This window comes from Artibeus jamaicensis, unplaced genomic scaffold, assembly GCF_021234435.1.
Source record: "Artibeus jamaicensis isolate MK-2021 breed Jamaican fruit bat unplaced genomic scaffold, CSHL_Jam_final contig_559, whole genome shotgun sequence".
NCBI lineage: Eukaryota > Metazoa > Chordata > Mammalia > Chiroptera > Phyllostomidae > Artibeus > Artibeus jamaicensis.
Window position 1 is genome coordinate 7,491,925 of NW_026521887.1, and position 16,447 is coordinate 7,508,371.

At 35.8% G+C, this 16,447-nt stretch overlaps 1 protein-coding gene across 5 annotated transcripts in view; it reads right to left on the bottom strand.

Annotated features, from left to right (window-relative positions):
• BIVM (basic, immunoglobulin-like variable motif containing) overlaps window positions 1–16,447 on the bottom strand; it is a 38,958-nt gene that overhangs the window by 21,295 nt on the left and 1,216 nt on the right. For 2 of the 5 annotated variants that reach the window (XM_037150066.2, XM_037150063.2), the window contains exon 2: window positions 4,706–5,297. In XM_037150066.2, the coding sequence (XP_037005961.2) occupies window positions 4,706–5,183 (478 nt within the window). In that variant the 5' untranslated portion in view covers window positions 5,184–5,297. Of the gene's footprint in view, window positions 1–4,705; window positions 5,298–14,186; window positions 14,282–16,228; window positions 16,248–16,298; window positions 16,343–16,447 lie in introns of those variants that run through there. The other 3 variants (XM_037150064.2, XM_053670346.1, XM_037150065.2) reach the window with 3 other exon arrangements.

Below are 16,447 nucleotides of genomic sequence, written 5' to 3' on the forward strand. Positions count from 1 at the left end.
AATAAAACCACATTAATGGAACTCTGTTAAAAAGTAAAAACAATACACTCAATAATACAATGATATGATGTTTAAAAATATCTCTAGGCCTACTGAGACCACAAAATGGATTACAAATTATGCACATATCTTCATTATTAAAATGAGGCTTTAGCACTAAGAACTAGAATGGAAAAAACGTTTCTTTTCACTATGTGTGTATGTTCTCTGTCCCTCCCTCCCTCCCTCCCTCCCTCCCTCTCTCACTTCACTTCTACCTCACTCTCTATCTGTCTCTCTCTTTCTCTCTCCAAAGACACATAAGACAAATAAGAGTGGTTACCTATGGGGGAAGGGGAATTGAGAACTAGATAGACAAAAGGAAGACAAAAATGAGAGTTAGACTTTATAATATTTAATTTTTATGCTTTTAATTTCTGAGCCATGCTAATGGATAACTCAATCAAAAATTACATAAATTAAAATATGAATAACATGTAACTCTCATTTCACTAAAATACACTTAAAATTTCAGATAGCTATGCTCAAATGTTTCAATAATGTCACACATATTTTTAAAAAATAATCAAATCTGTTATAAAATTTCATAAAAGCTAATTTTAGTTATTCATTAATTATGAAACATAAATTACAGAGATACATGGCCAGGAAACAAACATGGAAAAGGATCCATTTTATCATTTAAGTAGCTGTACAATGAAATCATTTGGCACCCAAAACCAGCTGCAACTCAGAAACTATTTTTATACAGGAAATTTCTCTAATTTTTCTAAAATGTCATAATAACAAACACCATAATATCCAGAAACAAATCACCAACCCTCTTCCTTCTGATTATTCTTTCTAAGTGTTCAGAGAACACAAAATTTCTCACAGAGCTAAACAACTACTGACAAACATGAGCTTGAAAAAATGAGAAAAAAACTCATGATCACAAATTTATTTTAATAATAAATATATTTAAAGCTCCAGAAAATGGAAAATCTACTTCCCACCATTTCTTGAGATGTCTTCATTGTCCAATAATGCCTTAATTCCCTAAATAGTTTTCCCAGCCACTCAAAATTTTAGAGGCTGATGAAGCACAATAATCATGATCTGAGCAGCCCAAAGTGGGTCTATACAGACACACTTTCCTCTAATGCATACCTAAGTGTTCTCTCTATTCTCTGTTTTGAGCTTACTCTCATGAGCCCCTGGGGATAAATAAGGATATATATTCCAAGTGAACATCCTTCATAACATCTCACACAGAGAACTGGTCCTACAACAAAGCTGCATTCAATTTGAGCAAGAAAGCTCTGTCAAAGTAGAACCTAAGTTTGAGAGTGGAACATAAAAGAGTGATGCCTGAAGACTCTTGGTCTCCCCCATCTCATCAATCCAGTAACCTCTGCCCATTGCCCCTTGTCATCGCCATATTCCTGCTTCCATAAGTCACCCTGTGCACAACACACTCATAAAGTCCCCATACCAAATATACGTACATATTGTATAAATGCCGGCTTTTAAGAAAGGTATAAGGACAGTAAATGAAAATAGAATGCCCACCATCTTTTGACTTAAAGAACCACAGTACAGAATTCTGAACAATCACAATTACTGAAAAACGGGGTGGGGGGGGACACCAGAAAAAAGACAGCCAGATAAGGGGAAGCCTGAATTCTATGTATAAATTTGACCCAAATCCTAAGCAGAACCCAAACAGCACAGCTAAGGCTAAAAAAATGGAACTGAGATTTGAGATGCCCTCAACAGAAAGAATTGATTTGGCCCAACCAAATGAACTGCTGCTAAATTAATTAATTAATTTAAAAAAACACTCTGGAGGAATATACCAGAATCCCAAGTCACCATACTATAACATTCTGAATATTTAGGAAATAATTTTAAAAATTAGTGAATATGTGAGGAAACTGAAAAAAAAAAAAAAAGTGACATGTTCTCAAGAAAAAAAAAGCCCAACTGTGGGATAACTCAGATTTTAAAATTGGCAAATAAGGATTTCAGAGTGGGATTATAATTATGATTTATGAGACAGATAAAAATCCTCTCATAAAGCCCTGGCTGGTGTAGCTCAGTGGATTGAGCTCAGGCCTGTGAACCACATGATCGCTGTTCGATTCCCAGTCAGGGCACATGCCTGGGTTGCAGGCCAGTTCCCAGCAGGGGACTCATGAGAAGTAACCATACATTGATATTTCTCTCCTTCCCTTTCCCTCTAAAGATAATGTTTTTAAAAATCCTCTCATAATAAACGAAAAAATGGCAAATCCAAGACATGAAACAGATACTATTTAAAAATATAAATTCTAGAACTAAAATAAACAATATCAGAAATAATTCACTGAATATACTCAGCTATCTTTAAGAGGTATACTTTAAATATAAAGATATAGTTTGAAAATAAATGGATGGAAAAAGATGTACCCTGCAAAAATCAGTCAAAATAAAGCTAGATTAGCTTTATCAGCAGTTTTCAACCTTTTCATCTCATGCACACACAAACTAACTACTAAACTATGGCATAACAAAAACTATATTTTTGCCAATCTGACAAAAAATAGGTTTAATTTTGATTCACATTGCGTGGCTATTGTATTGGCTATTATCATTTTTATATTTGATAATCTAAGTGAAAATAAGTCAGTGCCTCTGACTAAATAGTCAGGTAGTACATGTTTTAAAAATTCTTGCAGCACACTGCTTGAAAATCGCTGAGCTATATAAATATCAAACAAAGTAGCTTTCAGAACAAGAAATATTACCAGAAATAATGAGGAACACTTCTTAATGATAAAAGGGCAATTCATCAAAGAGAAATAAAAGTCATAAATGTGTGAGAACCTAAAAACAGAGCTTCACGTTACATGATAACAAAAGCAAACAAAATTAAATGGAGAAAAGACAATTCCACAATCATAGTTGGAGATTTTTAACACTCCATTTTCAGCATTTGGTAGAACAAGACAAAAAATTAAGTAGAGAGGCAGACATGTGAGCAACACTTTCAAAGACTTTGACTTCATAAATATTTGTAGAACACTACACCTAACAACTACAGAATGCACCTTCTTTTTAAGTGTACCTGGTACATTCACCAACATAGACCACACACTGAGTCATAAAACAAGTGTTGCTAAATTTAAAAAGACTGACATAATATGTTCTCTGTCCACAATGGAACTGAATTAGATATCAATATTTAGAAAACCTCCAAAATACCTAGAAATTATAAAGCACACTTCTAAACAGTGCATTATCAAAGTAGAAATCACAGGGGAAATTAGAAAGTACTTCAAATTAAATGACAACAAAATATATCAAAATGAGTGAACTACAGGTAAAACATACTTAGAGAGCAATTTATAACATTAAGTACTTATAGTAGAAATGTCTTAAAAAGTTAGAGAATGAAGAACAAAGTAAACCCAAAGGAAAACAAAGGGGGTAAGGGAGTAGAAATCAATGAAATAGAAAACAACTGAGAAAATTAACAAGGCTAAAAGTTGGTTACCTCAAAAGATGAACAAAACCAATAAAGCCCTAGCAAGGAAAAAAAATGACTAGCTGAGGAGTGAAAGAGTAATTTATTACAAAAGACCATACAGACTTTAAAAGTATACAGGGACTATTACAAACAACTTTATGCCAACATCAACAACTTAGATAAAATGGACAAAATAAAATTCAATAGAATGGAAATTAAGACAACAATCAAAGTTAGAGCTTTTTAATAGCCCTCAGAAAACATGAGAATATATTTTCCAACTTAGGAGATCTGCATAACCCTAATTCCAACACCTGAAAAGACATTATTTAAAAAGTATAGGCCAATCACTCATAAATATAGACAAAAAGTAAAATCCCCTGACACCCTGAAAATTACAAATTTACAGAACATTCCATGAAACAAGTTGATTTTGCAAATGAAAGGGTATAGTGGTGATTTTATAAAATGATCAGAGAAGTCTAGAAGTAAAATACAAATCCTAGTTCTACTACTTTTTAACTAGCTGTGCAAATCTGGGCAGGCAACTTATCCCCTCTATGCCTCAGTTTCTTTATCTGTGAAAAGAGAATAACAGTACCTATCTCATAAAATTCCTGTTACTGTGAGTTCAATAAAAAGAGGTGAAAGCATGAGTATCTGCCAGAGGACTACCACAATGAAATTGTGAGGCACTGAACCTGAGGTCAACTCCCTAGGTGAACAGCATCCAAATTGGGTAGTATACAACTCACTCAGCGGTACATGGAGACCCTGTGGGGTACTCAAAAAACTGTAACAACTAAAAAATCTCAGTATTACCTGGTAGAAAAGAAAACTAGATATTTAATTGGGACATACGAATTCATCTCCCTGCATCATTATAAAATAGTAGTATGTTATTCTAGCCACCTCATTAACCATTTCTAAGTCACCATGTACTTATCTGTAATACCTGTGTTTCTACAGCATCATAGATGTTTCAAAACTCTCACAATGTAAGGGTAATGTCAAAAGTTTCTCATAGTAACACATTAATAAACCTAATGTCTCATGTCCAAGTTTATCTTTTAACTGTAATGATGAAACAAGATGATAGCAATGTTCTCTATTCAGTATTATAAAAGAAAAACACATTTATTCAATGGCAAGTCTAAACAAGATACATTGTTTTCTTATTATTTTCAAATGTGAATTTCATGGCTCCTTCCTTACCTGATTTGTGTTTCAGATTTGTGGTGGCCCCATCAAATTCAGATTTATCAATTTCCCATGCAAGAGGTAGCTTGCCCAGACTATTGGATAAGTTTTCCAAGCTATTTTCCTCATTGTAGATGATCTCTGATGTACTAGTAGGGACACTAATGTATCTTGATGAATTATTTCCAGCAGATAGAGAGGTACTATTAGGGAGGCAAGAAGAGTGGGATGGATTTGGAGTTTTATAGACTGAGGTTGCCTGGTTGAGAAAGGCATAGTCTGAACAGATGGCATAAATTTTCTCCTGAGTATGGGTCACTGGACAGCTCCATGGATAATGACCATCTCCTTTGGGACCCAAGGGTGCCCCTGAGGCACGTGTGCAGAAAGACTGTACAGCATCTTGTAGTTTCTCATCAGGAGACTTTCTCTCAGATTTGTGCTCACCATTTCCAGAATCATGTGCCCTTTCTGCTTCTGCAATGTCAGGCATTGAATGAACTATAAAAGTTCTATTGGGAGGAGGAAGTTGTAACTCTGTTTCTTGAAAAACTGTGACAACTGTTTACAGCATTCTACAAAAACTTGAGAGCTGCAAAATGGGTTCCTAAGAAAAGAGGGAGGAGAGAGATCAACAATCCACGAGACACTACAAACATCCCTAAAAAAAGTACCAGTGTCATATGCTTTCATTCAGTAAGTACTTTACAACTACTTTATGCCTACAGTTATAATCATTGACCATCTTTCCTATTTAAAAAATTATTTTAAAATAATGCATTGTAACTAAAAAGACAAATGGCCCAATTAAAAATTTGCAAAGTATATGAATACTCACTTTTCCAAATATAATATAGAAATGTTCAGAAAGTACAAGCTCAGCATCATTAGCTCTCACAAAAATGCAAATCAAAACCACAGTGAGATACCACCTGACACCCAAAAGTATGACTATAATCAAAAAGACAGAAAATGATTGTCAAGGATGTGGAGAAATTGGAACCCTCATTCATTGCTAATGGAAGTGCAAAATGGTCTGGTCACTTTGGAAAACAATTCTTTAAATATTTAGATAGACTTACCATATGATCCAGCAATTTCACTACTAGGTACATATCCATGAAGTGAAAACATATGTATACACAAATGTTCATAGCAGCATTACTCATAATAGCCGAAGAGTGAAAACAATATGAATATATCAATTAATGAATGAGTAAAATGTAGCATATCTATACTATGGAATATTATTAGGCAATAAAACTAAATGAGGTAATGAACCTTGCTACAACATGGATGGACCTTAAAAGTGTTATGCTAAGTGAATGAAGCCAGTCACAAAGGAGCAAAGATTGTATGACTCCATTTATATGAAGTGTCCACAATAAGTAAATCCATTCCAAGAGACAAAAAGTAAAGTAGTGGTTACCCAGGGATGGAGGATAAGAAAAAGTTGGGGGTAATGAGGTTTCTTTTGAAGTGAGGAAAATATTCTTTAATTGTTGTGGTGATTAATGCCTTTGTAAATATAGTAAAAAGCAACATAATTGGACATTTTAAATGGCTGAAGTGTATGATTTGTGAATTGTATCTTGTTAAAGCTGTCTAGAAAAATAAGGCACTAGCAAAGTTATTTAAAAAACCTATAGGCATAAAGGATACATTATGAATAATAAGCATGTACTTAAATCAACAATAATGACAGAATTAAACATTCTTAAATGAAGCAGTCTTGATATTTTATTTTTTATTTCTTACTACATCCTTTAGTCCTTTTAAAATTTTTTATTGAATTTATTGGGTGACAGTTAATAAAATTAATTGAATGTATTGGGTGACATTGGTTAATAAAATTATATAGGTTTCAGTTGTATGATTCTGTAATACATAATCTGTGTATTGTATTGAGTGTTCACTACTCCAAGTCAAGTCTCCTTCCATCACCATTTATCCCCCATACCCTCTTCTACATCCCCCCCAATTCCCTCTGGTACTTACAATACTATTATCTGTGTCTTTGAGTTTTCTTTTTTCTTTGCTTAATACCTTCATCTTTTTCACCCAGCTCCCCAAAACCCCTCCCTTCTAGCAGCTGTCAGTTTGTTCTCTGTAATTATGAGTCTGATTTTATTTTGTTTGTTAGTTTATTTAGTTCATTAGATTCCACAAAAAAATGAAATCATATAGTACTTGTCCTTCTATGACTGGCTTATTTCATTTAGCATAATACTCTCCAGGTCCATCCATGCTGTTGCATTTAAGTTCCTTCTTTTTCACAACCATCTATTATTTCATTGTGTAAACGTACCACTGCTTTTTTATCCACTCATCTTCTAATGGGTACTTGGTTTGCTTCCAAATCTTAGCTATTGTAAATAATGTTGCAATAAACATAGGGGTGCATACATTGTTTTGAATTAGTTTTGGATTTCTTTGGATATATTCCCAGAAGTGGAATTCCTGGGTCATAAGGCAGTTCCATTTTTAATTTTCTGAGGTAACTCCATACTGCTTTCCCTAGTGGTTGCACAAATCTGCATTCCAACCAAAAATGCACAAGAGTTCCCTTTTCTACATATCCCCACCAAAACTTACTGTTTATCAATGACAGTCATTCTGACATGTGTGAGGTTATATCTCATTGTGGTTTTAATTTGCATCTCTCTGATGGCTAGTGATGGTGAGCCTTTTTTTCATTTATCTATGCACCACCTGTATGTCCTCTTTGTCCATTCAGGTCCTGTGTCCATTTTTTTATTGGATTGTATTTGGGGGCTTGTTGAGTTATTTACTCCTTTATAAATTTTGATTATTAACCTCTTATCAGATGTATCATTTGTGAAAATGTTATCCAATCATTCAGGGGTTCCCTATTCATTCTGTTGATGGTTGTTTTTGGTGTACAAAAGCTTTTTAGTTAGTTGCAGTCCCATTTGTTTATTTTTTCTTTTGTTTCCCTTGCCTAAGGAGATATATTATAAAAGAACATTGCTACAAAAATGTCTTGAGATTTTACTGCCTATGTTTTCTTCTAGGATTTTTATGGTTTTCAGTCAAATATTTAAGTCTCTAATCCACTTTGAGTTCATTCTTGTGTATGCCGTAAGAAAGTGGTCTAGTTTCATTTTTTGCAGGTATATGTCTAATTTTTCCAATACCATTTATTGGGTAGACTGTCTTTACCCTAATGTGTGTTTTTGCCTCCTTGATCTAATACTAATTGACCATAAATGTGAGGATTTATTGCTAAAATCTCTATTCTGTTCCATAAATCTATATGTCTGTTTTTATGGCAATACCATGCTGTTTTGAATACTACATCTTGTATTATACTTTGATATTAGGTAGCATGATTCCTCTAACTTTGCTTTTCTTTCTCAAGATGGCTATAGCTATTCAGGGTATGTTGTGGTTCCATTTAAATTTTTTGAATATTTTTCTATTTCTGTAAAATACATCCTTGGTATCATGATAAAAAAATGTGCTGAATTCATAAATTACTTTGGGTAGTATACACATTTTAATAATGTTAAGTTTTCCTATCCATGAACATGTTATATGCTTCCACTTATTTGTAGCTTCTTTGGTTTGTTTCTTTGGTGTATTATAATTTTCCAACTACAGGTATTTTATATCCTTGGTTACATTTATTTTAAGTATTTTTATGGCATTTTAAATAGGATTGTTTTCTCAGTTCTTTCTGATAGTTCATTATTGGTATATAAAAATGCAACTGATTTCTGGATATTTATTTTATATCCTGCTCCTTTACTGTACTTATTTGAGTACTAGTAGTTTTTTAGTGGAATCTTTAGGATTTTGAATATACAGTATCATGTCATGTGCAAATAATGACAGTTTTAATTCTTCCTTTCCAGTATGGATGCCTTTTCTTTTTCTTATCTAATTGCTGTGGCTAGTTCTACGTTGACTAAGAGTGGTGAAAGAGGATATTCCTCCCTTGTTCCCAATCTGAAGGGAAATGCTTGTAGTTTTTGCCCATTGAGTATGATGGTGGCTGTGGGTTTGTCATATAAGGCCTTTATTATGTTGAGGTATATTGCCTGTATTCCCACACTGCTGAGAGTTTTCATCACAAAATGGTGCTAGATTTTATCAAAGGCTTTTTATACATCTACTGATATGACCATTTGGTATTTATCCTTCATGTTGTTTTTGTGATGTGTCACACTTATCAATTTGCAAATATTGTACCAACCTTGCAACCCAGGAATATATCCCCTTTGATCATGGTGTATGATCTTTTTAATGTATTACTGGATTCAGTTGGCTAATATTTTGTTGAGGATTTTAGCATCTGTGTTCATCAGGGATATTGGCATATAATTTCTTTCTTTGGAATGTCTTTATCTGGTTTTGGAATTAAGATAATTCTAGCCTTGTAAAATGGGCTTGAGATACTGTCCTCCTCTTGAATTTTTTTAGTAGTTTCAGGATAGGTGTTATTTGAATGTTTGATAAAATTCACCTATGAAGTCATCTGATCCAGGACTTTTGTGTTGGGAGTATTTTGATTACTGCTTCAATATAATTAGTTGAAGTTTGTCTATTCAGATTTTCTGAATCTTCCTGATTCAGTTATAAGATTGTATGTTTCTAGGAATTTATCCATTTCATTCAGATTGTCCAATTTCTTGGCATAAACCTATTCATAATTATTCTTACAACCCTTTGTATTTCTGTGGTGTCAGTTTTACCTCACCCCTTTCAATTCTGATTTTACTTATTTTAGTCTTCTTTTTTTCTTTAGTCTGGCTAAGGTTTGTCAATCTAGGTTTTCTTTTCAAAAAAAAAACAACTCTTGGTTTCATCGATCTTGGTATTGTTTTTTAGGCATTGTTTATGTCTGCAGTGATCTTTATTATTTCCTTTCCTCTACTCACTTTAGGTTTTGTTTGTTTCTCTTTCTCTAGTACCTTTAAGTGGAATGTTAGATTGTTTATTTGAGATGTTTCTTGTTTCTTGAGGTAGATCCTAAACATATAAAATTCCCTCTAAGTACTACTCTCACTATGTCCCATAGATTTGGGGTTGTTTTGTCTCATTGTTTGTTGCAAAGTACAAGATCTTTCGATTTCTTTTTTGATCTCACTGTTAACCAATTCATTGTTTAGAAACATGCATTTTAGCCTCCATGCCTTTCTGTGTTTTTCAGGTTTTTTTCTTGTGATCGAAGTCCTGTTTGACACCATTCTGTTCAGAGGACATGCTTGATTAGATTTCAATCTTCTTAAATTTACTGAACCTTATTTTGTGGCCTAATGTGTGGTCTATCCAAGAATATGTTCCATGTGCAATTAAAAAGAATGTATATTCTGCTGCTTTAGGGTGAATTGCTCTGAAGATATTAATTAAATCCATCCAATCTAGTGAGTCATTTAAGGCTGTTATTTTCTTACTGATTTTCTACCTGGAAGATCTACCCATTGATGTTAATGGGGTGTTAAAATTCTCTACTATGACTGTATTATGTCGATCTCTTCCTTTATGTCCATCAAGACTTGCTTTATATATTTAGGTGCTCCTATGTTGGGCACATAGATGTTTACAAGGGTTATATCCTCTTGTTGGATTGCTCCCTTTATCATTATGCAATGTCCTTCTTTGTCTCTTATTATAGCCTTAGATGTAGTCTATTTTGTTGTCACAAGAATTGCTACACCAGTTTTTTTTCTTTTCCATTTGCATATCTTTCTCCATCCCTTTACTTTTAGTATGTATTTTATTCTAAGGTAGGTTCTTGTACATAGCATATATAGGGGTCTTGTTTTCTTATCCATTCTGCTACCCAGTGTCTTTTGATTGGAGCATTTAAGTAATTTACAGTTAAAGTGATTATTGATAAGTATGTATTCATTGCCATTTTACTCTTCACTATGTTCTTGTTTTCTCCTTCTCCTTCACCTTCTTCTTCTTCTTCAAGAAGGCTCTTTAACATTTTTCACAATACTGATTTAGTGGTAATGAATTCCTTTGGCTTTTTCTTATCTGGAAAGCCACTTTTACTTCTTCAATTTTAAATTATAGCCTTGCAGGATAAAGTAGTCTTGGTTGTAGGTTCTTGCTTCTCATTATTTTGAATATTCACGCCACTGCCTTCTGGCCTGAAATGTTTCTGTTAGGAAATCAGGTGTCACTAGTATGGGAGCTCCCTTATAGGTAACTGTCTTTCTCTTAATGCTTTTAAGAGTATCTTTTCCTTTAACCTTTCCCATTTTAATTCGTTTTAATTATGGTGTGTCTTGGTGTGGGCATCTTTGTATCCATCTTTTTTTAGACTCTGCACTCCCTGGACTTCCGTGACTTTTTTCTTCACCAGGTACTGAAGTTTTTGGTCATTATTTCTTCAAATAGGTTCTCAATTCCTTGCTCTCTCTTCTAGTATTGCTATAATGCAGATGTTGTTATGCTGTGTGCTGTTTCAAAGGTCCCTTAAACTATCTCTTTTTCTTTCTTTTTTTTTTTTTGCTGCTCTGGTACTATGTTTTCCATTACTTTGTCTTCCAAATCACTGATTTAATCCTTTGCTTCAAGAAACCTACTGTCTATTCCTTCTAATGTATTTTTCACTTCAGATATTGTATTCATTTCTGGATATTTATTTTTTATTGTTTCTATGTCCTTTATGCTTGATTTCTCTCTGGTGAAGTTCTTAATAAGTTCCTTAAGCATCCTTATAAACATTTTTTTTAAACTCTGTATCAGGTAAATTGCTTGCCTTCATTTCATTTAGCTCTTTTTCTGGAGTTTTCTCCTGTTCTTTCATTTGGGGCATATTTTTTGTCTCCCTATTTTGGGTGCCTCCCTGTCTTTGTTTCTATGTATTAAGTAGATCTGCTATGGCTCCTACTCTTGATATAATGGCCTTATGCAGTAGGTGTCCTGTGGAACCCAGTGGCAGTCTCCTTGATTACCTGACCTGGGTGCTCTAGGAATGTCCTTCTTGTGGGCTATGTGGGCCCTCCTTTTGTAATTGAGTCTTGATTTCTATTGGCCTATCTGTGCATTGGGTAAACCCTCAGCCTTGCCTACTGTGAGAATCGATCTGTACCTCAGTGTACAATCTGTTATGCAGGTGCTGACCATATAAAGCAGAATTCACCTCAGTCATGCTTAGTGCCTGCTAAGATCTCCCTTTGGATATGCTGTTTGTGAAACTAATTGTATCCTGCTCTGATGTTATCTGAAGATGGCTACTTGGTGTTATTTCTGAGGCCTCTTTGGAGCTACTCTGGTTTATGCCAATGTCAGACACTGCCTGTGACTGGCCCTGGACAACCTATTTGGAGCTACAAAGTGGCCCACAGTTTGTGGCTGCCTCTGCTGAGCCTGGGTGTTCTCAGGATGGACTAAGCTGCACATTACGACCAGCTTTTACGAGCACCAGGTCCAGGGCCAGGTCAGCAAAAGTCTCAAGGTACCCAAAAATCCACCTCTACCAGCTTCTGCCTTCCAGCTGCCTGTTAGACTGAGTCACTGAAAGAGCCTTTGGAGGAACTGAAGTTGCATGAGATAGGTTTTCAGAGCGTCACCAGGTAGAGGTGAGTAGTGTTCACCAGATCAAAACAGGTTCAATCTTGGTTGGGTGTGAGGCCACTCAGCTAATGTCACATCAAGGATATATAAGTCTAACTGCCACCCACTGGGTATTTGCAGACCTTTGTGGTGGGACAGGGTCTCAAGGAGTCATCAGAATGAGGCCAGCAGAGATTATGCGGCCCAAACAGACCAAGATTTGGCTGTTTGAAGGCTTAGAAGGCAGAGACCAAGGTCCTGCATTGTTTGGGTATGCAAGCGAAAAATGGCCCCTGTCCTAGAGCCACATAACTTAGACTGTCCCAAATTACACCAGGAGCCTGATGTTGTCAGGGTAGAGCTGCCAGAAGTCAGAAGGATGAGGCTAGCAAATCTCCTGTGAGAGGAAGGCACCAATTAGGTTCCAGGGAAAGTGGTAGGAATGGCCCCCCAGCTCCAAAACTACCAAACTCAGTCACCAATACCCCCTGAGTCTGCCCAGACCTCTATACCCTAGTTCAGGTAGCTAACTTCTCAGCAGGGTGCAAGCTCTGCAGGATGGAATTACAGGGTGTCCAGAGAGTGGGTTTTTTTCTTTCCCCCAGGCAGATGCTGTATGGAGGGGAACGCTCCATCCACGAAAGACTGTGTCTGTAGTGTAGAAGTCACCCAGCACAGGCATCCTGGTGGCTATCGCTTCAGCTCCCTCACCAGAGCCACAAAACCCAGTCTCTCCACGCAACTTTAGTCCACTCTACCATCTCTTTGCTGAAATCCAAGATGAGTGGCTGTGAACAAGCTTTTTCGTGTTGGCCCTCGAAGAGGGCAACAGTGTTTCTAGCAGACTTCTATCTCTCCCTGGCAGACAGAATCCCTGCTGATTTTCACAACCAAATGTTATGTGGTAGCTTCTTCCTGGCTCTGGTGCTGTGGGTTGGGGAGCCCAGCTTGAGGTTGAGACTGAATGCTTCCCAGGGGGGAAGCTTTCCAGCTGAGATATCCCTCCAGAACCTCAGTTGCTTTTCATGGGAGTGGGGCCAGCCTTTTTCTCATCTTCCAGCCAGACTCGATGTGGCTTCTTCTATAAATTCTGGGTTATAAGGCTTCTCTTTGGTTAGTCGTCAGTTGGTTATTAAGGTTGATTGCTCTATATTTTAGTCATAATTCCAGTTTGGTCCTGGGAGGAGATGAGTATAATACCCACCTACTCTACTGCTATATTGGATCTTCCCAGAATTAAAAATTTTTCAGTATATGTCAACTGAAAAAAAAAAAAGGTCAAATCCATGTGGTCACCAACTTCTGATCAGTCTCGGGAAAAAATAAATTTCAAGTCCACACTGATTCTTTTAGGGAAGAGAAGGGAGAAAAGTTTAAATAGCAACTGAGAGCATCAAGGAAGCTGGAAATTTATACCAAAGGAAGATCTGAGTGAATGAAACCATTACAGCTGGTGTAGGAGGAAACCTGATGTAAATGCCAAAGCAGAGCATGCCCACTTCACAAGACTTTAGTGAAGGAGCAACAAACTGGACACCAGTTAGACATTTACTAACATCTCTGCCTATTTCCTTACTTAAAAAATTAGAAATTAAAATAACATTCACAGATTACAGGAAAATTACTATATAAAATCCATCATACAAATACTAAATGACAAAACCTATGACTAAGATGATAAGCAAAAGAGCTGATTGTCCTGAGTTTGTGAGGAGAAATTAATGAAGGTACTGCATGTCCTCCATGTAATTTAAGGAAACAGACACCCATACCAGGAGGACTCTACATATCCTAGAAAAATTCCATTTTCTTTATTTTTAATGAATGCTTAAATGCCCTCTATTTAAACCTTGATGTAATTTGTACAGTTTATAGTTAATTGTAGGAGGGTCTGTTTGGCAGCAGCTTCAGCAACAAAGATGAAACCTTTGATGGTTTCAAAACTTTACTTTTTTTTTACCATGAAATCCTAGGAATAGGTGTAGTGGATCTCTAGACAGCAATCAGTTATGCTTTCTCTCTCCTTTTTCCTCATCTCCTGGCATGATGTTGACACTAGAGAAAGATGAAAGAGAAGTACCTGAAGTTGTACAGACCAAACTCTAATTTTCTGAGAAGTTGGTTTCTCTAACTCTTACTACATGTCCTAGAACAGCATTTTCTACTCTTTACCTCTAATCCTCATACCTTTCTCTAAAAGCCATAATGTGGAGATAGATATTATTTGTAGCACTGGGGTTGTGTGGGTGGGTTGTAGTAGAATGAGGCATGAAAGGGAGAAGCATATGGTCAGGATAAAGCACAATTAGCAAAAGGTGCAGAAGTTGGTCTGGTGGAGAAGACAGAAATGTTGTAGGTGCTGCTTTTGTTATCTATTCATCTCAAGCATAGCTTCCATTTTGCCAGAGCTTCATTCCTCAGACTGAATGGAATTTTACCTGTGGGACCAGCTCCTTGTGTGGCAATGTTGGGATTGATTCTATGAAAGATGCTGATTTGGAACCTACATAGAATATACATATTGAAAACATATACAAAGGGAAATTACTACATATGCATGTAAAAGGGGCTGAACTTCCAGAAGCTAAAGACAAGAAAGACCATAGCAATTGATTAATAAAAAATTCAAGAGTCTAGTTTTGTCGTTTGTGTTTTGGGTTGGATTGCTTTTAAATAGTGATCAATGATGAAAAATGATGCCTTTGGTTTCACTTTTACCAATAAATAGCAAAGATCATCAACATAAAAGCATATTTTATACTAATCATCAATAAAAGCCAAGAATAAATTTAGAGTGGTTTGCAAACTTTCTCACTGAACTGCTGCTTATAGAAATTTGTCTTTGAAAAACTGTAATATTTATAGATTTTACCATGTATTATTGTGTCCTCAGGCTTTCAAACAAGTGAACTAAGCACAAGTTATTATAACAGAGGCATCATAGATGCCAATTATTGTATTCTATTGTAATTACAGCCTTGGGAAATAGTGACATACAGAGAGGCAATTTGTACCTCCACTACATAGCCCGCAGCTTTCAGTTTTCTCATACCTTGTATCTGCTTTTGTCCCTATTTTTATAAATCATTCTCAATGTCATTTCTGTTCCTAGCCCCCACCACCCTCATGAGTTGGCATTTGTAATATGAACTGTGCATAGATAGTAGAAATTAAAATGTGTATCATAAAACTCCTCTGCCTAAAACACTCTACTGTTAGAAACAAAAGCCAGTTCCTGATTTGATCATGCTCCCTCTCTCCCTTCCTCTCTGCACTCTCTCCATACTGAACAACTTTCCATTTTCTGAACGTTATTTATTCTCAATAACCCTCCTTTGTTTAGTTAATTTCCATTTATCCTCCTAATATCCTTCAAATGTCACTTTCTGGGAGGGATGATTTCTTTGCTCTTCAGAATATTCCCTGTCACCCTGTATGTGGTATATGCTCAAGTACTTTTCTTTCACAGGTCTTTGCCAGGGTGCAATTTTACATTTATACATTTGGGTTTATATAATGAATGTCTGCTTTTTGCAAGTCTTATATTCCTGAGTATTGTATTCCCAAGACCCAGCATTTGTAGAAGTACCATCTACAGATACTTCTTTTTAAATGCCTACACCATGGCAGGCATTACTGTAAACCCTGGCTTAAGAGCCTAGATTCCAGGAGGTCTTACCAGGAATGGCCTCACTGATCAAGAGCTGGAGTTGAAGCCAAGGGACCTCTTCTTTTCCTACATATTTCTCACCTTTGAAAATCAAAGTTCCCTAATCCATCCAAATGAGTCGATGCTATATTAACATTTACGAATAAGAATGATTGCAGGATGTAACACTCAAATAAAGCATTTACTCATAAGATCATGGCATAAACAACAAAAGTACTGTTTACTTGTGTGCCAACAAAATTGCATAAAATAGCGAGCTCTAAATGCACCGCTACAATAATGATTTGAACTATTTTGCAAACTAAATATGTTCCATTTGAAAGAATACTCACTGCCTAGGTTACATTCTTTTCCAATTATATTTTAAATCAATATTTTTAACAATCAAGCTTGCTCACAGACCTAAACGTCTTAGTCTTTTCAGAAAAGCTTTCCACATATGACAACTGTAAGGAAAACCAGAGACAGAGGCAGGTAAGAGACTTATTAAGGGTGGAATCGAGTCCACACACTCCGACCCTTTCCCCTGCTCTCCCAGCTCTTCCCCCCAC